At 41.0% G+C, this 24,087-nt stretch overlaps 1 protein-coding gene across 5 annotated transcripts; it reads left to right on the forward strand.

The window, feature by feature from the left end:
* The first annotated feature begins 419 nt into the window (after positions 1-419).
* Positions 420-23,231, forward strand: LOC141903227 (uncharacterized). Of its 5 annotated transcripts, none has more exons than XM_074791302.1 (19): positions 420-564; positions 2,270-3,022; positions 4,020-4,125; positions 4,636-4,760; positions 5,982-6,184; positions 6,721-6,783; positions 7,093-7,187; positions 9,404-9,513; positions 12,980-13,119; positions 13,246-13,318; positions 13,687-13,917; positions 14,338-14,431; positions 14,924-15,079; positions 15,553-15,637; positions 15,766-15,925; positions 16,983-17,105; positions 17,562-17,673; positions 18,107-18,453; positions 19,070-23,231. In XM_074791302.1, exons 2-19 carry the CDS (start codon positions 2,411-2,413, stop codon positions 22,160-22,162), a joined length of 5,928 nt encoding a protein of 1,975 aa, XP_074647403.1. In that variant the 5' UTR covers positions 420-564; positions 2,270-2,410; the 3' UTR covers positions 22,163-23,231. The 5 variants fall into 5 exon arrangements, with proteins under 5 accessions (XP_074647403.1, XP_074647405.1, XP_074647404.1 ...); XM_074791304.1 differs by having other exon boundaries at positions 12,995-13,119; XM_074791303.1 differs by having other exon boundaries at positions 4,636-4,748.
* The last annotated feature ends 856 nt before the right edge of the window (positions 23,232-24,087 follow it).

Raw genomic sequence — 24,087 nt, forward strand, 5'->3', positions numbered from 1 at the left:
AGGAGACCATCACGTCGCGTATGATTAATTGCGAAACGTATAACTTATTGTTTAATGACCACTTTCATTCCGTCACCTTTTCATCCTTCGATATAATTACTGATGAGCCATAAAACAGTCAATCATCCAATCAACGCGCACTTGCCCCAGATATGATCGACATATCATTCCTCGTCCCGATTCAAATTTTCAAATTCACGCCGATTTCTCGGAAGCTTCACGAATGAACCTCTTTGCCATCTCTGAATGAAATTTAATATTTTGGCGCATAATAAGTCGTAAATTCCGCCATTCACGATGGTAAAAGCGCCGTAGTAAATGATCTACATCGGCGAGCGCATGTATACACTCACCGAGGACATGCGGTAGTGAAACGGTCAGAATGAGCGGCCATTTTTCTTCTAGATTTGCGTCGTCGGAATCGTCGTTTTTTCGAGGAATTAAAATCAAATAAACACTGCCTTACCGATCTGTGATTATTAGCGTCGCTGTGACGATTATTCGCGGGATTAACCGAGGATGTAGTAAATCGACGAATTACGACTCGACGATCGCTTTAAAACGGTAAATATTCGCATTAATAATCGTGTCATCTTGAAGAAAATTGCCAATTTTTGAATTTTCGACGCGATTTATAAAGAGAATATACTCCTCGAATACTAATCGCACCGGCAAAAAACCTATCTCGATCGATAGAAGAGATCCGGTATATGCTTATTTTTAGAAATTCGTCGATTTAGCGCGCTTATACGAGCAGAAAATTAAATTTTTATCGGCACTGTCTGAGAACTAGTCTAAGCGCCATTTTGTTGTGTTGTACTCTACTGTATGTATTTGAATAGTTCGTCGCCATTTTCCGTTCGTTGAATTCATTCTCTAAGCTGATTCACTCTGGAGGACGGACATGCCGACTCATTCATTGCTTTGTAAGCTTAGAACCGTGTCCTCCCTGAAGTATCGATGAATTGCATTTCGTCAGCGATTCGGTTTCCTCCAAAAACAATGACTTCAAAATGTAAACAAATCCGGTTTTCGGACTCTTGACTGTACAATTTCAACCCTTCCCAAACATCTCTGACCATTGTCATCCCTTGGAATGAATTTATAAATTCATCTTAGATTTTGCCCATTTTTCCAGCATCACAACAATGGCTTTGAAAATGTTTTAGGCCTAATCTAATATAGCCCTCGTCCTGTAGTAGGCTATGTCTGTCAGTTATGGTTGACCTAACATTTTGATACAACCGTCTTATTCCGTAGGTGACATGGTTTTGGTTCTCACAATATTCATATTAGTGCTGTGAATAAATGATTACTCACTTACAAAGTGATTGGCTATTTTTGAGTTATTTAGATTCAACTTCTGGATTTGACCGATGGCCAACGCTAACTAGGCGCCCTGTCAATCTGCAATAACTCAATAGGCCTCGTCCCCCTAATGTCTATTTCAACCTGACTTGAGAGCATTCCGGTTGGCCTAGCTCGCTAATTTTTGGTAGTACATACCTGATAAAGGTCTTAATAGGACCAGAAAGGACAGGCAGTCGACCTAAATCATCATTTTTTAATCCATTTGAAAGTGTATTGAAGGATATCCAAAAAGTCTTCACTGAAAGGGGTAAAATGAAGAGAAGCGACTCCATGATTTGAAAGTTTAACAATATGTTTCCATCCCTACATACCAAACTTCAGTTGGTCGGCATGGAGACATATTGTTAAACTTTCAAATCATGGAGTCTCTTTTCTCTCAGGAACCCCTCTCAATGCAGATTTTTTGGATATCCTTCAATACAGTTTAAAGTGGATTAAAAAATGATAATTAGGTCAGCTGCCAATGCATTCTGTTTCCAATAAGACTTCTATCAGGTATGTACTTCCAAAACTGACTGAGCTAGGCCACCAGGAATGCTCTCAAGTCAGGTTGAAATAGACATTAGTAAGTGGTAGAAATTTTGGAAGATCTCTTTTGGAGGATCACTCATTAAACGCAATTTCATTATGTTAGGCTAGAACTTGGACGTAATTTAGTTTAACTATGTCTGATAAACTAGGTCTAGCTAGGTTTTTCACATAGAATTTCATTGAAAAATGATTGTCTCAGTATAAGGATAGCCTTTGCATGGTTAAAGTTGGTTCATATCCAATAAAGCCCAAATTTTTATATAGCAGAACTGGCTCGGAGTAGGGATAATGAACATGTTCTGAGTTTTTACTGATGTGCGTATCGATATGATATTTAATCACCGATGTATTTCTGTTTTTTCTTCAGATTCAATCGACAAACTTTCATTGAGTGGCCCGAGTGAACCTGTTGACGGAGGATTATTTCAATATGTACTATGTGAATATCGTCGCGCAGCGATGTCGTTCTTAAAGCGGAAAATGTTGCCGACGTAATAACGACAAAACAATGGTTAAAGAAGTCGCCAATCCGACGGATACCCTCGCCGATCCGACGTGCGCGAAATGGCTGCTCGACGCCATACGTAAGATCAAAAGTCAAAAGCAACGACCGGACATCGAGCGCATATCAAATGCCGTGCGGCATTTTCACAAAGTAAGTCGCGTCGTCATCGAAGAGCAGTTGGAATTGGCCGTCAAGGATGGCTCGATTTTGAAAACGTACAATAAAGGACTGTGCTCGTACAAGGACCCGGCGAGCGTCGCGCACGGGCAATCACGTACGCTGCACGTGAACGCGCGCTCCGACCTGACGAAGGTGATCGCGCGTTGCATACGCGAACTCGGCGAGATCGGCGGCTCGTCGCTGCGCAGTGTCGAGAAGTACGTGCACACGTTGTTCAACGTCGAGTTGAGCAACGGCGTCGATCTCGCGCGGCAGCTGCACCTGTCGGCGAAGCGCGGCGTCAACAAGGGCAAACTGGCGAAGGACGGACGATTGTTCAAGGTCGTCGACGGCGACTCCGACTCGACGGGCAGCAGCACGAGCAGCTCGAGTTTACACCCGAATTCGATCGACGAGGATTTCGTCTACGATCAGGCGGCGAACGGTAATAAAAAGGTACGATCTTGACCGCGGGTTAATTCTACTTGATTTCACTTTTAGATTTCGATCAGATTTTGAATACATTGGAGCTTTGTTAGTTTTTCCTCGACTTTGGACGTGGATGGTTCCAATGTGAAGCCTAGATTTCATATCAAAAGAAAGCCTTCCTATAGCCAAAGACCGAAAAGTCAGGCATATAAGCCTAGGATGCGCATAGCTTTTTGTATCAAGTGTGTTATTTATTTATGTTTGCACCGTGTAACTATGGCCTATTCATAGTTAATATGTATTGGCTTCTATGGTGTTCACATTATTTTGCATCAGGGAATTTTTGATGGACATTAGTCGGATGATATTCTATTGTGTGATAATAATTTGTTGTGTTTGGTTGTACATCCTTCCTGGTTTCACATGCTCCAAATGTAAAATGCATTTGCAATGAACTGGGCCCGGTTCCATACTTCTTCAGTTGACTATCATCCTGGCTGAAACTGCGATGCTGTTCGCTTGCGGGGTTTTCTTTTCTCGACAATTTCTGTGAAATATGAATTATACTACCCGAGATGAAACAAAAATGGATTATTTCTAGTAACTGAGTCATTGCTAAGTCTGTCACGACTGTTTATACCTGCGTACAGAATTTGTACGACTTTTTAAAATGTCAATTGCGGTGTCATCTTTGTGAGTCAACATTTCATCAATTTTGTTGCTTTTAACTCGACATCTGATATATGCTACATAATCTGACGTCATCGACTCGTGGCTTGACTCTGAATAATACCAAGATAGTCGATGCTTCATACATTTGAATTTGATATTTGAAACTCGAGAGCATTTATTTTCATATATGGCTATAACACCATATTGGGTTATCGGTCTCGTTCAATGTCAGCGTGATATTTCGTTACGGTTAATCTTTTTCTTAGAAAATGGCTACAGTTGTTTTAAAATGGCATATGAGATGATTAAGGGCGTTACTTGTAAATTCACCTTTACTTCATTATGCTTTCAGCGGGCGCCACCTATACCGATTTGTAGTTTCTGTTTGGGTACGGCTGAGAAAAATCGAGATCACGTCAAAGAGGAACTGATTTCTTGTGCTGACTGTGGAAACAGTGGTAAGTCTGTGCTACCATTATTTCAACAAACTAAAACGATTACCGAGTTCTACTAAAACACATCCAAAGGGAGGGTGCAGGGGGTGCGCACCTCCCTAGAAATGTCAAGTTGCTCTGAAATTTCATGGGAAAAAATATTAAACTGTTACCTAAAAAAAGGTTAAATTCATAAGCTTGGCCTGTGTATTTCCAAAATGTTTTCCGATGAGCTTTCTTTCAGGGCGCCCTTCGAATATATGCCCTATTTTGGGGGTGCACCCCTCCCTGAAAATCACACCCTAGATCTGCACCTGTTTTTAAGATCCCATATTCGTGGTACTAAGTTACAACCACTGGACCCATAGCTGTTAGCTATCATTTTTCCCGAGGCCAAAGAAGAACCGTTGACCGTTGTCAGATTGTGTGGGTAAAAAACCTTGTCCTTTACTCGGATCGAAAGATTTTCCAAGATGATTTCTCTTAAAATCGCTGTTGAAAATTTTTATTAATTGTAAATCACGTTATTTTCAGGTCATCCGTCGTGCCTGAAATTCTCGAAGGATCTGACGGTGAAAGTGAAAACGTTGCGATGGCAGTGCATAGAATGTAAAACGTGTTCGTTTTGCGGCGTATCCGGTCAGGAGGTATGTTCTCCTGTAAGTAATTCTACTCTATCTCGATGCATGTGATCGTATCATAATTTATTGATTTATTCGTTAATAAGATCTTCGTTTGATACGTAGATGTGTCGCTAGATTCTCTTTGTAAAAACCTCAAATTCAGTGAATATAGAAGCTGGTTACACGATCTTTTTCATCTAATCCGTTAGACCTCGGGAATTCTGTTACATCGAAGGAATTAGGTATCATGGGGGTTGTTGTGTTACTAAATTACAGCCAAAACATTTCTGAGCAAGTCTGAAAAATGATAGGCTGTTTGTGTCGTTGGCTACCTCGGTGTAGACCTTTACAAAACTTAAAATTAATCTCTGGTGATATATTCGTGTTGGTTGTGGAACCTTATCAATTTCAGACCTCATTTCTCGATCAAAATTATCTATGGTGTCACCCACTCTCCCGCTAAACTGCTTGTGTTATCAAAATAGAGTTCATTTTCAGTAAACTTTCAGCTAGATTTAGAGCCACCCACATTGGAATTTAGGCAAATCATGTCTCTAGATAAACTGATTTATCTTTAGGATTCTTGGATAGTTCATTTTTAAGGCCTATTCCTCTTAGAATTTCAGAAATTATCGATAGATTTTAATCTGAATCTGAGAAGAAATCGGATATCGTTGAATGCACATAATTGCGAACCTGGTGGATCCGTGATTGTCACTGCTGAACTTAAAGCCCTTAATATTTGAAAGTCAGTTAATCTTAGTTGCTTTATTGCACATGTAGCTGGGTCCTGTACTACTTAATATGGCAGGGTCTTCAGTGGAGAATGAAAATTAACTAGAGTTTAAGTTCTGTATGTAGCTAGGTTATATGTTCTGTGTTGTATTTTTTCTACATGTCAATTGAAATTGAACTGTGAGTAAATAAATAGTTAAGTAAGTTTCCAATCAAAACTATTCTAATGTAACCAAGTAGAAAACCGAGTAGATCTATATTTAGCGGGGCTGCATCAAGATAAATGGATTCATGAGCTGATAGATGCAAGTCAGTTGAATGATTGAAAATGAACTAAAATTTTCTAGTCGTCGTGCCATCTGCAGTTCCCTGGTTTAAGTCCATCTTAGATTTGCAGTTCTATGTGTATCTTTATATCATTGAGTTTTTGGTAGAATATTTTGTTTCTCTAAGTCTATCTAAGTAGATCTATATCAAGCGGGGTTGTTCTAAGTTCTGTTTCTTTGTTCGATATTTTTCCAGGATAACATGTTGTTCTGTGATTCGTGCGATCGTGGTTTTCACATGGAGTGCAATGATCCGCCGCTGTCCCGGCCGCCCGAGGGAACGTGGATCTGTAATATCTGTGATCCGAAAGTGTCGGCGAAACGTCGTCAAATCCACGTCGAAACGCTGCGCGCGAAACGTAAAATACGCAACAACGGTGGCAAAAACATACCCGAAAAGTAAGTCTCCGGGGTCTTCATTACATTACGGCGGAAGGAAATACATTTTAGAATACTCGGCGTCTCATGTAGAAAAATCTCCTGTGTTAACTCAAAAATTGAGTACCTACATTAGGCCTACTATAAAACCAGATAATCTCCTCGGGGAAACAATTGAATACATTTTGCTGGAAAAATAAGTTTCTACCATTTCTTCTAATATCCCCCATAAAATCATTTAGGGCTTCCATAAAGGTAGTTTATACTGCAATAAGTGCTCCTTCAATTTGTCGGATTCAAATCTTTTTTTAAGTAAGATGTTAGAATTCTATTACTATAGAATTTTGTGAGTAATGGTAGTAAGAAATTGGCCTGGCCAAGTGGACTAGAGCTCTATTGGTCTATGCCTTATGTGTACCAGACCTGGGGTTGATCCCCTATGATGTACTTAATTAGCCTAAATGTCACACTTCTTAATCAGTAAATAGACCACTGGATCGTGCTTGTCGGCAGTAACTTACAGTAATAATGCACCGGGTGTATTTGTGTTTATCTAGGTGTCCAACACCAGGCTGTGATGGTAGTGGTAATGTCGATGGTAAATCATCACGACATAGAAAGTATGTAATGAATTTGCTATTCATTTCTACAGCTTTTAAGTTTAATCATAGATTTGAATTGTAGCCCGTTTGGAAATACTCAGACTGTCTGAGACATATGAAACTGGTTCCGGATCATGAATCTTAATTAAATTGGCACAACCTTGAATAGATTTTACGTAGGTGCATGGGTGAAAAAATGAATGAGGGTGAAATTTCTATTTGACTTGAAATTTCTCTCCTCTTACGAATTACAATACCCATGGAATAATACTAGGTGATTGCGGGCACTACGGAAAATTCTGAATACGTAAATACATGTATTTTCAGGCCTTGGGCGTGTCCGATGGTTCCGCAAAACAGACGTATGCCGAAGCCTCAACGTCGAAAATCTCGAGTGCATACGAGCGACTCAAGCGAACATGGTAATAGAACTAATTCTTCTAATAGTGACGTGCAACCAGGTCAATCGACCGATACCTGCGATTCTGTAGTTCATACGTTAGCCAACAAACCGAAAGGTTTAATTGACGGTTTATCACGTTTCTTTACTCCATCTAACACTCGCAAATCAAGGGTGTCCCTAAGCTCTTTCTCTATGATGCGACAGCAGGTTAAAGCCAAGCCGTCGTCGAAGTCTAGCAAATTGCAACGAGCCGCGAGTAAGATCATTAAAAAGTCGCGCAAACTCCATGCGAATATCAAAGGTCGCAAAAAGGTGTTGGGCCCGCCCGGCAGCGGACAGTTGAAGGGATTGTTCGACGGATTGTCGCATTTGTTCACGGCGCAAGGAGATTCGCGTAAACGCAGTACGTACGCCGTGTATAGTTCTCCCAAACGGACCGGTGATCTAAAAACGGACGCCGCCGCTGCTGCCGCCGCGACTACGAGTTGTCCGGCGAGTCCCGTGTCGGGCGCGATCGTCGACATGATGAAACAAGGCATCCCCGCTTCCCCGCCTCTATCTCCCGGTACGCCGATGGCGCGCGGGCGCAGCAAGGACAAAAAATTACCCGGCGCCACATCTCAAAAAGCCCGAGTCGGACGAGGAATCGTGACTGGTCATGGCCAGGGTCGGGGACCAAGTGCTGGTAAGACTTTGTTTCATGCACCTTACTTAGCTTCCAACCATAATTTTTTTTTTCTAAATTTTAGTTGCCTATCTCTATAATCTTCATTACTTCTGTCCCTGTAGTAGTGTGTGTGTTTCTGTTCATAATCCTATTATCATCACTTGGAACCCGCCCTCATCCAGCTTGCGATCAAGGCCTGTTTCTTGGGAGGTCGTTACTCGCGGCAATCAAATCGACTACGTTCGCGCAGCCAGTTTACTGATTTTTGGAGACTATAAACGCAGCCCCAGGATACAGGCTTTACGAGTAGTTCGCTGCTAACTCTTATCGACCCTTGCATGATTAACTCACGTGATTCATATATATATTCAATAATCGTTGATGTTGTTATGATAATGTATCTCTTTGTGTTGTTGATTTTTATTTCGCGGCTTGCTTCGTCGTAATAAATGCCACTGACTCTTACTATCGTGAGTGATTGCACGTACTACACGCCTATTTGTCTCGATTTGAAATACCCTCTTATAATGGAATGCCACTGAATTCAAAATTTTCGATGCAATTGATAATAAGATTTGGGCATCAGTTTTCGGAATTCGTTTTCGATTTCAGTAACGGTTTCAATGTTGTACGAATCAAAAGTTTGAAAGAGTTTGTTGTTGCGCTCGACGAAAGCGTTTGAGTAATTTTTAAAGAGAGAGAGAGAGTTTTAGGATATCCTTGTATTGTATTTCTAGATTTCTAGTAACTGAATTGACTGGTGGTGGTGGTGTCTTAACTGTCTTTTCACTAATTGGTGAATACTTCTCCTTAATAGTTTAACTTACAAGTTAACTGATCTGTTTGAGTTAAATTGATTCTGCTGCTCCATTGCAATCAAGGCTTGACCAGTAGCTTATGTAACTAAACACGTTCTCTGCCGGCTTGATAATATGGTGCCGCTACCAAAAATTTTCATAAGTTGGCACTGGAGCTGTTACATAGGCAGACTTTGTTCAAAATTGACCGATAAGCATTGAGAATGATGCTGTGTCAGTCCCGCGTGCCAGTGCAAAAATCTTAACTAAGTATAGGAACAAAAATACATAAAAAGGATTATCTTTATGTATTTTTGATGGGAAGAATCAGCTGTGAATATATTCGTAGTGGTGTTGGTGACAGAACCGTAATTACGAGTATAGGCCTATTTGTAGTCGGCAGTGAATGTGTTGAGTGATGTGACTTATTATGAGACCAGTCTTAAAGAACATTTTAGTTTTACGTCACAAATGCAATGAGGCATGCTGAAATCTTGAATCAGTTTTTCATACTGTTGAAATTAGTTCCATTTTGCTAGTTCAGCTTTTAGAATGATCGACTTTCTCAAATCACTTAAATGTCTATTGTCATTATTTTTGACACGATCCGTTTTGTTTTTATAATGTAATGAAATGAATAGAAATGATAAGAATTCAAATTTGATGTTTTATGATCTAGTACATACTTGAATGTGGTTTATGAAATTTCATGTAGGGCTTTGATTAATTTCTCACGTGCGTTTAAAAATCTTGATTTTTTTTCCCTTACAGAAAGCGAAATCAATGGAAACGGAGGGGTATTTGCGATGCCCGAGCTACCACCCGGTGTTTCAGACAAAGACGTTGATCTGTTCAATCAAGCTCGCAAAAAAGCTATGCAGGTTTGTGTTATAAACTATATCGCTGTGTTTATCGTACGGTTTCAGTGAAAAGATGGCACATTTGAACCTGAAAGTGAAACCTGATAACGTTAATTTTCAATTATTCAACTGCAAAAAATATTTAGTTTTCCTAGAAAATGTTGTCGAACTTCTAGGGCTCTTAATATATCGGAAATTAGTTCAAATTTGCCACCTTACGTAGAGCAAGTATACCTCAAGTATATAGATTGAATTACACCATTCTACCATTGTGGGCTGAGATTGGAAAGAACTTAACATTTGATGCATAGTTTAGGTTACGATTTGCCCGTAGTGGTTTAGATTTCACCCGCAATTATGGACCTGGTTCCTGAATGATGCAAATGCAATGCAGATGTGTAGAATAGACTTTTTGGACTATGTATAGCACAAATATTTCGAAACATGTCAAAGTTTGGTTGGATCATGGACTCTTTAAGTCCATGGTTGGATCCGACAATAGCAAAGTCTACTGTAAGGGATATTCAGTGGTGACTCTCAAATACTTGTGGCATGCGTTGCTTATTGGTGAAGTTGATTGAAGTCGTCGAATGAAATGCTATTATTCGGTTATTACGCCTTGTTTATGCGTCGATGCTTTTTTTTATGATTTTGGTTGATAGTCTCATTTCGTTTCTGCTTTGTTTTTATTTGATGACTGTCTTTGTTTGAAATCGATCATCTTTAGCCCGCTAGGGGCGAACCTAAGCGAGCTATCGCGTCCATTTTTTCATCCGTATCGCTGTGAACGGAATCAAGATATTTTGGGAGATTTGGACACATTTCGATGACGTGTTATTGTTTTTTCGTTATTTGGTTTATGCAATATACATGTATTGCGATGTATGTCTGTGATTGTGCTTAAATAAAGCTTAAATAGGGAAATAACATTGAACATAGTACATGTACAGTATAACTATTCTCTGAATGCCTTATAAACCAAAAACAAATCCAAACACAAGATTGGTTTAATAATGACTGAAATACACTTTCATTTCGATGACTAATCTTGGCACAATCGACTTAATCGGTTAAAACATTACTACTGATCATTATATAGAGGTTTATTGAACCTCCTGTACCAGACAAAGTCTACACTGTTCATTATTTTAAAAAAAACGTTCAATATGGGCAGGTATTGATGTAATATATTTTAGATGAGAAAATTTTGGGACCAAGCAAATGTTTGTTCATTAAGGGAGGTGTTCACCAAGGGAGGTTTACTGTATTTCTATTTCCATCAGTGCCTATGCATATTTGGTTAACACAAGCGATTGCAGTATCATCAGATTGTCAAGCATTTGACCATTAATTAGGCATTGTGTCCCTTGACCCCAATAGGTAACCAGCATTCGCTTAGTGGGTACAGCACGTCATCTAATTTGGAAAACAATCGAGTTAACCTATTCAAATCATACCCTGCTCAATACGGCAAAATTTGCTTGAAATAATTCTTAATTCAAGAAGCTAACCCTGACTTCTAATACTAAATTGGCTTCAAAAACTATAACTAAAACTGGAATGAAAAACGTGCTTGAATAATGATCTGTGTTTCCTGCAGTCAGATTTCAGTTCGCTAGTTTGATTTAACATCTACTGACATACGTACCACTTGAAATAATGTCTTTATAGTTAGTTGACGACTGGACTAGGGTATGTTTTCGTTTTTATGCAATTGATCGAAAAGAAAAAACTCCAATCTATAACGATCTATATCTAGTGTATACCTACCTACCTATATACACGCGTATAGCAAATTCAAATATTCAAAATTGGCTCGCATACGTGGATGGATACGTCCATAAGTTTGAAGTTCACGCTCGCTGGAAAATGGCGAGAGAAATTTTTTTAGACGAACATTGTCTTTGCTATTCCGACCTCGGGGATTGTTTGCATTGAGTAGTAATCCGTGGAGGTAATAAGCGGGTGGTATCCTGTTGTGTTACCTCGGGTGAACAATAATCGAAACTCATCTCTTATGTAACTACTAACATAAACGAGAACACTACCTCTCTCCCACAACTTTTCTTCTAATACGCATATCGGAATTAGAAGAATTTAAACACATCGTTCCTTAAACACATTCAACCTTTATGACCAAATTCCACCATTTAAGGCAAAATTAAGCTCGTAGTATTTAAAAAAATCTGGACCCAGTTTCACGGCGATGCGATATGAAAGTGTTAGATGCGTAAAAGTTTCGGCACATGTAAACCTTAGTAGATCTAACGCGTATCTGTCGCAGCCTGACTCGGTGCAGTTTATGTCCTTATCCCTGAGCCTAATCTTGAAATCATTGCAACCATGGAACTTAACTCCCTCCGAAGATCTGTCCTTCCTTCCTTTTGCACTTAATTTTCTGGGTTTTTTTACCTGTTGATTTTAACTTAATAATAATACACATTATTTTACGCATTGTTTGACCGCACGTATTCTTCCAATGAATGATGTTTTTTTTTCCATTTAAAAAAAATATTTAACGATCATTATTTTGTAACTGCATGTTCTTTCGGGGCGGGGCTTTTTTATTTGCATTGTCTTCGTTGTCCGATTCCATGTCAAAAATGAAGAGATGAGGGTTAGAAAAATGAATCATTGACAACAAATTGAAAGAAAATTGACGTCCCCTCCGACGTATGCACAAATTTCTCAACAGGTCATCCCGAAAACAATTGTCTGTTTGCGGTAACATCGGTTCGACACAAGTTTTCAGGGTGGGTCTGTAGGTAGATAGAAAAAATTGCGGCCAGATTTTAAGGCAAGAAAAAAACATTTTCATTATCCCCTTAGTTTGAAAAACCATACCAGTAATCATCGGTGGAAAATTGGGATTTCGAGAGTAATTCATGTGATGGACATCCATCCCTCATAAATGCGCGCCAATACAGCGCTTAGCAGAGACTACACCTGCATTACTCACTACTACTGCTTTCGCTATAACGAGTAGAAGTGAGTAACAATCAGTATCACACAGCAGCCGTTAGTGTGAAGTGCACACTCTGGCAGCTGTTTTTGTTGAAAATAAATCTATTGCGACGAATCCCAGAAAAAAAGTTTGTTTTCGCTTGGAACTTTTGAGGCCATGTTGGTCAGGCTACGGCAAACAGACAATTATTTGTGGATGACCCCCAAAGAGAGCTGCAATCCATTAAAATCTATATCTGGCCCAATAATCTTAGTTAGTTACCTGTTCGGCAACCAGTTCCAGTGTTTCGGTTGTTACAACTTGGAAATTCCACCTCCTGAAATTGTCGAACGTATCTTACAATTGCGGAACTGGTTCCCGGTGTTGTGAAAATGAAGTAGTCGGGAACGTAGTGGATTCTCTGACCTGTACCGGCGTACATTTATTCTCGGACGAACCCTCATGTCTCCAGGCTCCGCCGTACGGCATGGCTGAGAACAGGTCTATGATGACACGCGCGTTTCCGACTTTCTTCATTTGTAGACTATACTGTTTCAGTCAACGCAGGGCGGATTTGACTGCAACTCGGAGTCAACTCAGGGACGTTTTCCACCTTGCATCGAGTTCGGCAAATACGAAATACAAACCTGGTATTCGTCGCCATATCCTCAAGAATACGCCAGGTACGTTTTATGAAACTTTCGAAAATTCCTTTTCAAACATTCCTTTTCAAACTTGGATAGTACCGTACACAGTTGGAATGTTAAGTACACAATTTGAGATGTATTTCTGTTTTCTGTTTCTTTCAGGCTGCCAAAATTATTTATTTGTGAATTTTGTTTGAAGTACATGAAAAGTCGGCACATTTTACAACGGCACTTTGTAAGTACTTAGCAAGCGTGAATTTATCACTGCGTATGCAGAAAGGGGAACAGTTCATACTAAGTCAATTTAAAGTCAATGCTTAATTCTTCCTTTTCCAGAGTTGCCAACTTTTCAGTATTTGTTACTATTCTATAATGAGAATTACATGTACTGATTTGATTTGTTGGATGCATACCGGGATATGAAAGATGTTGCTGAGGGTCTTACTGTTGATTACTGATTAATTGAACATTTTCTTTCATATTTCAATGAAATGTTACTGAAAAAAATTCAATTAGTTGCTGATTGATAGCACTTTTCGGAGGTTGGCAGCCCTGTTTTTCGAGAATGATGAACTTAGTTTTATGGAACGAAATATTTTACAGGATAAATGCGGATTATGTCATCCTCCGGCCAATGAGATCTATCGCCATGGCAATCTGTCGGTTTTCGAAGTCGACGGCAATGTGAATAAGATTTACTGTCAGAATCTGTGTTTGCTGGCGAAACTATTCCTCGATCACAAAACGCTTTATTACGACGTCGAGCCGTTTCTGTTTTACGTGCTGACCGTCAACGACGACCTCGGAAATCATCTCGTCGGGTATTTCTCAAAGGTATGTCTTACGTAGAATATCGGCGACGTCTGACAATTTGAAGATTTGTCAAATTGAAGAAAAAAATTGTCTCTATTACTGAGCCTTTCTGTGGTTCCTGGGGACTGTATGGTTTCAGCATCCCTACGACTCCTCGATTAATTAAGGACTCACTCTTAACAGAAAATGCTTAGAAATGTGCTTGAAACTCCTTTAATTTGTGTAAAATTCTTGGAACTCTTCATGAACTCCTTCAATTTTGAGAAATAGGCAATTAGAAATTTTTGGCTTGTTTGTAAACAGTTAGAGTTGGCGTTAGTAGGAAATAATACCAATTTGATGGAAAGCGCTGTTGAACTTTCTATCACAGTGAAACGGGCGCTATAGAAATTAGATAACTATTACTATCATACTTTCTATTATTATATATCTTTTTTTTAGGAAAAACACTGCCAACAGAAATATAATGTATCGTGTATCATGACAATGCCTCAATATCAGCGTAAAGGCTACGGACGTTTTCTTATTGACTTTAGTAAGTTATAACCACTAATTAGAATTTGAATTTACTTTAGTCACATTTTCTCACAATCAAAATGATTGAAATCTCACCCTCTTGTACCGTCTTAAAACATGTTTAACTAAGCTGTTCTAGCATAAAACCTCATCGAAAATGAAGAAATCATGGGTAATATATATGTCCCTTTTGAAAAATCTTGTGTGAAAAATATGAAACATTTTAAAACTCACACTATGTACTGAATTTTTGAGGTTAAAAGCAAAGGTAATTATTCCAAAAAAATTAAAACTGAAAGACATTTCGGACTCTCCTTATGATCTGTTCTACATGTCAGTGTGGCCTTGTAAAATGTTGGTTTTTGTATAAAAAAAAAATGTGAAAAATCCGGGGGGGGGGTTGGTGTTAAGAAATGTGAATAAAGTGTAAAATGTGAAAATTTCAGAACTTGCTAAAGCCATAATAGGCAGCACAGTGTTCTATATGTTTTGTGTATAAACTTTTTTTCAGGTTATTTGTTATCACGTATTGAAGGTCAGGCGGGCTCGCCCGAGAAGCCGCTCTCCGATTTAGGTCGCGTTAGTTACACGTCCTACTGGAAAAGCATCATATTAGAATATCTTCATTCGCATCAGACAAACGACTCGAGTAATCTAACAATCAAAAGTAAGTAATGATTTTCGAGTGTTGGGAGAATTCATTGGCCAGTTGACTATTATTCTATACGAACATACCGGGTGTTAGTATGGATTTTTGATTTAAAAGTTGATTGATTCTTCTATTGAATCCAAAAATAAAAGATGATAACATGAATTTCTTCAGCCAGTTCTATAGTTGCGAATTGATGTCTTATTCTGGCCAAATCACTGTATACTAATACCTCTAGTCGAACTTAACCCGAAACTCTAACTGGGCCTTGCATTAGCATATGCTAAGCCTAACAGCGATCTTCGCAAACTGAACCTGTTGAAGACGTTATGAACGTCCTAGTGATTGTACAGCTTTTTAAGGCTCTGTTCAGGTCCCTATCATCAATCTACTAATTCGTCGTGCATTCTATTCGTAATTATGTTTCGATTAAATCGATGATGTAATAAATTACTTACTCACGTTCGATTTGGTGAATTGTGTGATTTCAGCAATCAGTAAAGATACCGGCATGTGTCCTCATGATATCGCCGCTACACTTCAGCAAATGAATATGGTCGGACAGAAAGATAGCAAGTAAGCACGCTGTACTTCATTTAGTCGAGTTGATTTGGATTTAAGACCCCATAGCGTCAAGCAAGTGACTCTTTAAGACCCCTTAAGCGTCAAGCGAGTGACCCTCTAATTGTTATCGATAATTGTAGATTTGTGATAGTCGTCGACCGACAAATGGTCGATGAACACATGGGAAAACTGGAATCTCGTCGAGGCCAACGTCTGATACTGAATTCGGAAAGTTTACGATGGACGCCGGTCGTATCGAATCAGATGCTGCACGACGTCGAATGCAAAGCTCAAAACGAGGTACGAAGAACTTGAACGGTGTAATATTCCCCATTCTAATAGACTTTCGGGTTGGATATGTCGTAAAGGCACTAAGAACTACGTATATACGTGTATTATTTCATTGTCATCATCGCTTAAACTCAGGGGCTTCGTTCGTTTTTGTCGGTTCCGGGTAAACCTACGAAATTACGTATCTCGATATAACGCAAATATAATCTTAATTTATTACATATATTTATATTGCAAAAACAGTTCATTAAAGCTAACTGCTTCTGTCTCAAAACCCATCCTCTGCTCCAGTTCTCTAGTCTATGCTTGATTTAATCATCGACAGTTTGACATTTGACATAATCGAAAGAACTCGTAGAAATGTGTGATTCCCTGAATCAATGGTATATTTAACTCAGTACCTGAGACTGGCTAATTAGCTATCTAGATTCATAGATTAATAGCTCGGTGCCTCAGTTGTTGAAGGTTGCTCTAGTTATGTCGAACAAAGTCGACATTATCATTTACGGTTCATTTACTGCATGTTTGATCTGATCGCGAATACCAGTTTTCATTTCGTAGTAATCTTATTGTTTCGTTTTGTTTTCACTCAATCTTCACTTGTCATGTTCTTCGCACAAACGAATCTGGTCCTATTTTGTGCATCTTGAAATCAATTTTCGAAGCACTCGCGAATGTCACACTTGGAGTTTTAGTTAATTATATATCCAAGTTATAGTATTAAAAACGTATGTTTCACGTTAAAACCTAAGAAAAATCGATGCCACGAAAGATAGGTTGAGAAAACTTGCCAATAAAAAAAAACGATTTCAAGTTATAATCGGCTACATAAGAATAACCATATGAGTTGAAATAGTCCCGAGTCAATTTCACTTGGGTCGGCCTTCCTATGTTAAGTCGAGATTTATTCGAGTGAAGATAGGATCAGAATCGTTTGTTAGCTAGTATTCACAACCGTCATTAATCCGCCTCGGCAGTACTCTGTCTCTTGCGTTCCGTCTCCTGTGGAATCCACTCGACCATCTGTTCGGTTTTTGCATGTGCTTCTCCCTGTGTCTGTTTTCAGTTGAAAGAAATGAGCGAAATAGTCCAAGATATCGCCGAAGAAAGACGCCAATCCGATTTCGAAGCCTCCCCAAAGAAACCTCCTTCTACCCCCGTTTCTGCTTCGCCCTCCCCAAAGAAAAAGGTTCGTCCATTAGCCGCCTGGCCGGTCCTCAAGTCGTCGTTCGTTCTCTTCTCGCGAATAGACTGAAAATTTTAACACCTCTTTCGTTAACACAGAAATTATCCTGGCTTTAAACCCGTGTTTAATTAATTCTTATTTAAAAAAAAAAACAATCCAATTAATAATCGCTAACTTGTTTCTGATAATTCACTTCAGTTCGACCTATTAACGATTTACTAAATGTGTTTTTGTGTACAACGCATGCGTCTTCATTATTTGATTTGTTGTGCTTTAATTCACCTCGGTGTTTACCATTCACTGCCACGCTACGACGTACTATGATTATAATTTATCCCAGATTTCTTAAATCGGTGCATTACGCGAACGTTGATTAATAGTCGATACTGGGTAGTCGGGATTTTTTGATTTGAACGGTTATTTATATGCAATGTGTGTTGATGTGTATTTTTTCTGCAGTGGTGGCGTAGACGCGGAAAGCGCCGGCGCGGAACCCGACTGTCGCTCGAAGGACCGAAAATGAAGAAGCCACGCATGGACACGACAGATGACGGTGAAGATTCTGAAAAAGGTAACTGTTCACTGTGTTTAGGCCATATGAAATAATTACTTGATTCTCATTAGAAGTTATAAAAAAAATCATCGAAGAGGGAGGTTTATATTTTGTATGATATATTCCACAAGCTCTAATGATATAAGGAGACTAGCAAGACTTCTATCTTGTGTCCAAGTAAAAGTGGGTCGACGTTAGCTGGAGCTAGCTTTCAATAATGAAGAGTACTATGTATCTGTATGTGTAAAGGGATTGTTTAGACTATAATATTTCATGTGTTTACATTAGTAGCCGATAGATGAATTTTGTGTATATGAAATACTGTTAGTGTTATTTCTTATCCAAAGCGGTAGTTTAACATTTTATTGTAAAATATGATAAAAAAGAGACAATGTCTAGTGAGATTTACTGTAATTTGTGAGTCTTTGAATGAAATTGATGGTTTTTTCAGAAGAAGGAGATGAAAATGAACCACCAGAAACTGAGAGTCATTCTACGTGTCATCCCGACAATCCCCTCGGCGATAAATCGCCGACGACGAGTCCCAGTCCGAAGAAAGGAGCGTCGTCCACGGCTGCGGCCGCGGCCTCTGCCACCAGTCCGAGCAGACGCACGCGTACGGAACGGCAGACGCGCTGCAAAGACGAATCGACAAAAATGACCAAACGCGAATCGCCCCCGATCACGCCGAAAAAAGGCAAGCGAGGCTGGCCGAAGGGTGTGCCGCGGTCAAAAGTCAAAGCTACACCGCCGTCGACGCAGCCTAAACCACGAGGCAGACCGCGTAGAATTCCGAAGGTAATAAGACTTTTCATTTGCTCTTATTGTTTTAACCTCAGATGGTAGTAGGTTTATAGTCATTTTCTTATTATCAGTGGGTTAAGGGGCATCACATGGTCCCACAGAACAGGGAAATTGGGAAAAACTTTTGAAATGATAATATTTGGGAATTAGAATTTACTTCAAATCAGGGAAATATTCGGGAAATTCATTTACTTAGCACGTATTGTATTTGCCAAGGGTAATTTTCATCAGTGATTTCCCTTGAAAAATCACCTTTATTAACCAGTCACCACTAAAATGTTGACTGTAGTATGATGATATCTGTTCATTATTGTGAATAGTTATCATTATATTCCATTTGGGAAAATTGAAAAATAATCCATGAAATAATACTTAGGAAAAACCTGGGAATTTTTTATTCATGTTACTGTGGGAACCATGGCATCATACAAGTGACACTGAGGGTATTTAAACCTTTGACCTTTATTTCTTATGTACCGATCATGGGTTTGAAATAACATAGGATTCGAACTTCTCAGTGCTCCTGAATTATATATATAACGATATCTTGTGAGTCTTGTAGGTGTCCTGGCTTGCATGAAAAAACATGATTTTCTTATTGTTTTTTCAGTCTCTATCCGACGCGCAAAACAAGAAATCCGAACGCCCGATCTCTTCGACTGAAACGAAGACAGAACCGGCCGAGAGTAAGGAACAGTCGACTGCGGACGCGGCTCAGTGCGATAACAATAATAAATCGAACGCGGCTGAAACGGACAATACAAAATCGTCATCGTCGCCGGTCGGTAAAAACAAATGTCACGCCGGAAACGAATTGTGCAATGGACGCGTGGACGTCGAGTCGGATTCGCAATCGGACGCGCATCCGACGTCAAAAAACTGCACGATGCCGAAACTGAGTTTGTCAAATACGCTACGAGAGAATATCGGCGCCATCGACACGGATATGAGCGACGGCGTTCCAAGTCCGTTACAACGTCACGACGCGTACGATCACTGCGACCATTCGTCGTTTCGCGATCGGAAATCGCGCGATCTACCGCCGCTGTCGCCCGTCGTCGTGAAGTCGCCGTCCGTAAACGGCGACGACGCCGACGACGAGAGCAGCGATGTCAGCGACAGCGAGGATGACGAGGACCCGATACAACAACAGCAGCAGCAGCAGCAGCAGCAACGCGTCGCTTATATTCCCGAATGCGAGAAAGTGAAAGTTCCCGTCGAACGGTCTCAGTCGTCGGACGACAGTTCAAGCTCGAGTTCGAGCGATAGTAGCTCGAGTAGCGACAACGATGAGGACGAGATCGTTCCGACGGCTATCGTGTCGCCGAAGAATAGCGTCAGCGGCGGCGTTTTATTGAAACCGATCGATACGGTTGACACGTGCGCCGAGGTCGTCAAAACTCTGCTAGCCGAACAGGAGCGCGAACAAACCCACGGCAACAAACAATCAGACACGTCGACCAACGAGGATCCGATTGGCAGCGGAGCCGGCGATAAATTCGACGACGCGCTCATGAACGAAATGAGCAACAACATGGAACGCATCGAGGAGGACGCGGCGGCCGTCGCCGAACTGACGGCCGAACGCGATTCGATCGATCTGAATAACATCGACCATCCGTCGCCGGCCGAGCGTACGAGTCCCGAAAAACAGACGTGCGTCGGCGTAGGTAGCACGTACCAGCAGCAGGGCGTCGAGGATCCGGTGTCGCTATCTACTGTCGTGGATAGTCCCAACAATGCTGATAAAGATCGAACTTGTAGCGAAGACGATAGCGACGATGATGACGACGATGACGATGATAGTGATGACGATGAATCGGATACTTCGGGCGCAAATGATAAATCCGAGCCGGTTGTTCCGGCGGCGGCCGATGGGAAATCGACAACTAGTCCGATTTGCGGTGAAACGATGGTTACGAAAAAAAATGGTCCAGCGAATCGAGATAGTCCTGTGCACGCGGATTCGGTTAGTCCGACGTACCCGGGATTACAGAATAAATCGTCGCCTCCGCCTCTTGTTTCCACCGATCAAACGACTCATATCATCGGCGACACGACCGCCACAATAACGGTGATCGATACGAAAAATTCACCGGTTCTCGGACCGATACTGTCGTGTAAACCGGCCAACGTCGAACATACAACGCCGCCTAGCGTAAGTCCGCGTAGCGCGCCGCTGACTCCGTTGGGAAGTCCGCGTAAGATCATACCGATCGGCAGTCCGAATCGTATACCGTCGAAGGGTAGTCCGAACGGTAGCGTCAATCAGTTGGGTAGTCCGCCGATTCAGCCGCACTCCGGGTCGATGGCGGCTCCTTCCACTCCGATCGGTAACAATAGTCTATCGGTGACGTGTCTGCCTCCTGTTACTCCACTGAACATGCCTGGAACACCGAACAGCATGCCTCGTACTCCTAATAATATCAGCGCGTGTTCTCCAAACAGTGTGCCTAGCGTCGGCACGCCGAACAGTGTGCACAATGCCGGCACACCGCTGGCGAATGCCGGTACACCGAACAGCATTCGCAGTGCGTGTTCCCCTAGTATGTCGAACACGGCGTGTTCACCGAACAATCATTTGCCGAATGGACCTCAAAGTAATAACAACATGAGACCGCGTCAGATGAGTGCTGGTTATAGTAATAACGAACTCGATGTGAATCGTTTAGGTTTAGAGTCTCCGGCGTCGACTTGTAGCAACGAGAAATTGCCGAATGGTAACCTACAACAACAACAACATCGTACATCTCCGTCGGGTTATACGGACTGCGTTCAGCAGATGTGTCAACAACAGTCGACACCCCCTCAACAGCAACCTCGTCAATCGCAACCCGCTCCACCTGCTGCTGCGAACATGAACTATCCTCAAAACCAACAAATGCAGCAGCAACAACAGCAGCAGCAGCAGTTACATCACCATCCACCGCCGCATAACTTCATGGAGAATGCCGCGTATCATCACGGCAGAATACCCCCGCAACACCAGCCTCCGCCGAACGGTTACATGCCGATCGTGACGAGCACGAATTTCGGCGCCGTGAACGTGAGCTCGTATTCGCCGGTGATGCAACAGAACACGCACCGTTTAACGCATAACAACAACGCGGCGTGCGCCGTGTCGGTCGTCTGCCAGTCGCCGTACCAAAACAACACGAGCTGCAGCCTCGCGAAATTACAACAGCTCACCAACGGCATCATGGACATCGTTCCCGACGCCGTAAACATGACTCCGCCTCCGAATCTCACTCCGCCCCCGGTCAATATGACTCCGCCTCCGATACAGCGTAACGTCACTCCGCCCATCGCGAATTTGCCAGTGCACATCGCGCAGGCGCCGCCGGTGCCACATCCGTACAAGAACTACCACGGGCACCGACGCGGCGTCGTGCAGAAAAGCCCAAACGTCACCGTAACGCCGAACATGAACTTCGCGCAGAATGTCGCATTGACGCAGAATCCGAACGTCATCGGTTACAACATCATGAACGGCTACCGCATGCAACAGCCGATGATCAACGTCGGTCCGCCGGGGTATCTGAACGCGAATCCGTTCATCAATCAACAGATACCGATGCAGATGGGCATGATGCACGCGCCGCAGCAGTTTCACCAGCCGATGCAGCCTCAGCAGCACAACAACGCCGTGTACGCGATGCACGGTTACGCGCCGATCAACATGAATGGCGTCATGCGGCCTTGAACTTCAAGCGAAACGACGCTTGTTGTAACGTACTGAAAATGCATTTTAAGCGTCTACGTAATTCGTGATTTCATGTCATCATCAGAGTGGATTTAGTCTCGGCGGGCTGTTGCGTACACTTTTCGCCTGTCCGTAAACGGAATCCAGTTATTTTGAGAAGTTTTGAAGGCGCGCTTCAATGGATTGTCGCTTGATATTTGGTTTATACATGTATATACCCTTGATACATCTTCAGCCATCAAGATGTTGTTCACTGCTCTCTTTGCCCTCTTGGTCTCATCAGTCGTCATTCGTAGATGGAACAAGGTGTTTTGAGTACACTATCTTTTAACTTAAAAGTTTGGATATTTCACATGACATTGCCTATGTAGGGATTTCAGTAACATTATGTCTGACCTTCAGATTATCTTGACTAATTAAAACAGCAGTTCTGAGTTCATCTTTATAATCTTGAAAAAGATATTTTTTTTGGGGGGGGGGGTTCAGTTAGATGTCAAACTGCATTATCTGCCAAAATTTGACACCATTCCAAGGTTGACGGGTAATTGAGAGAGCAATTCATTGACAATCTCTAATGAACAGTTCTATTTATATTGAGTAACTACTTAGCATAATTTGTATCCCTCACTGTTCTTTTGATGGTGGTGAGTTTCAAGCTATCGATTGATATATTTGTTTGCCAGAAGGCGTTGCGTATAGAAATTGACAGATTGCCAAGCATTTCACTAAGTGGCATTGTGTCCCTGGATCCCTAGTTCATTAACTATTTCTAATATTCAAATGTTGGTAGGAGGGAATTGTAGTTCTCGGTTGAGAGTACTAGTATTGACTAGATTTAAATCTAACTGTGGAATCGGGTCCTGGTCAATGCGGATTTGTTGGATTTTAACTGGCAACTTGTCTCTATACAATTGGGCATTTTATATCGTCTCACAAAGGGTATCGAACTTTTATTTCAATATCAAAATGGCAGGGAAATGCCAGCTTTAAGCCGATTTAACGCGCAAGAGAAATTAGCTGAAACGATTTGGAATTACCGGAGTACGAGTTGTTGATGTAACAAAATTGACGATGAAATATATATATATATATATATATATATATATATATATATATATATTTAATATATGAAGAATAATAATCGGTTAATTTATTTTAGGTAGTATACGCATGCTATGATTGATGATTATTTTTTGCTGAAAACTATTAACTATTCTAAAGATACTTCATTCCTGGCTTGTATTATAGTAATGTCTTTCACTGCTCGTAAGTTGTGAATATATTTTTCTTTTTGTTCTTGTATTGAAATTTCTTGTTGCCAAAAATCCTGTTCTACCTGCTGTACATAGATAAAAGAAGATGGATCTTTCACTGTTGATTTGATAGTAATGTAGTTGGGCGGGGGGGGGGGGGGGGGTGACGAGTCTCGGATTTATGAGTGAAATTGAAATCAGATCAAATTATCCGGCCACTTTGGAATGATATTTGCAAGAGCTGAAAAGTTTGTTGGATATATTTTACGGGGGAATGTTCTATGTGAGATCCGATTGGGATCTTCAGGGATGTCTGACCAACATAGGTCCATTTTCCATTTACCACCAGTCTTTGACCTACCACATCCTATATTATCAGTTAACATGCCTAGCAAACTGGACTTGGGAGAGATTTTAATTTCATCTCAGAACAGATAAGTACTGTGGTTTTGGCTTCGTTATCGAGTTATTGGCATGCCGAACATTTCATTTATAGCTAGGAAATATGTGCTAAAGACAATCTTTCTGTCAATTTAATGGCTTGATTGTTGGTGATACTGCGCAGGAGGATGATCCATGGGTCTAACCTGTCATTATCTATATCCCACTATAACATGTAGAAGCAAAAAAAAAAGTTTTGCGTCAAGACATAAGGTGTGGAGTTAACTGAAT

This window comes from Tubulanus polymorphus, chromosome 4, assembly GCF_964204645.1.
Source record: "Tubulanus polymorphus chromosome 4, tnTubPoly1.2, whole genome shotgun sequence".
Classification (NCBI taxonomy): domain Eukaryota; kingdom Metazoa; phylum Nemertea; class Palaeonemertea; order Tubulaniformes; family Tubulanidae; genus Tubulanus; species Tubulanus polymorphus.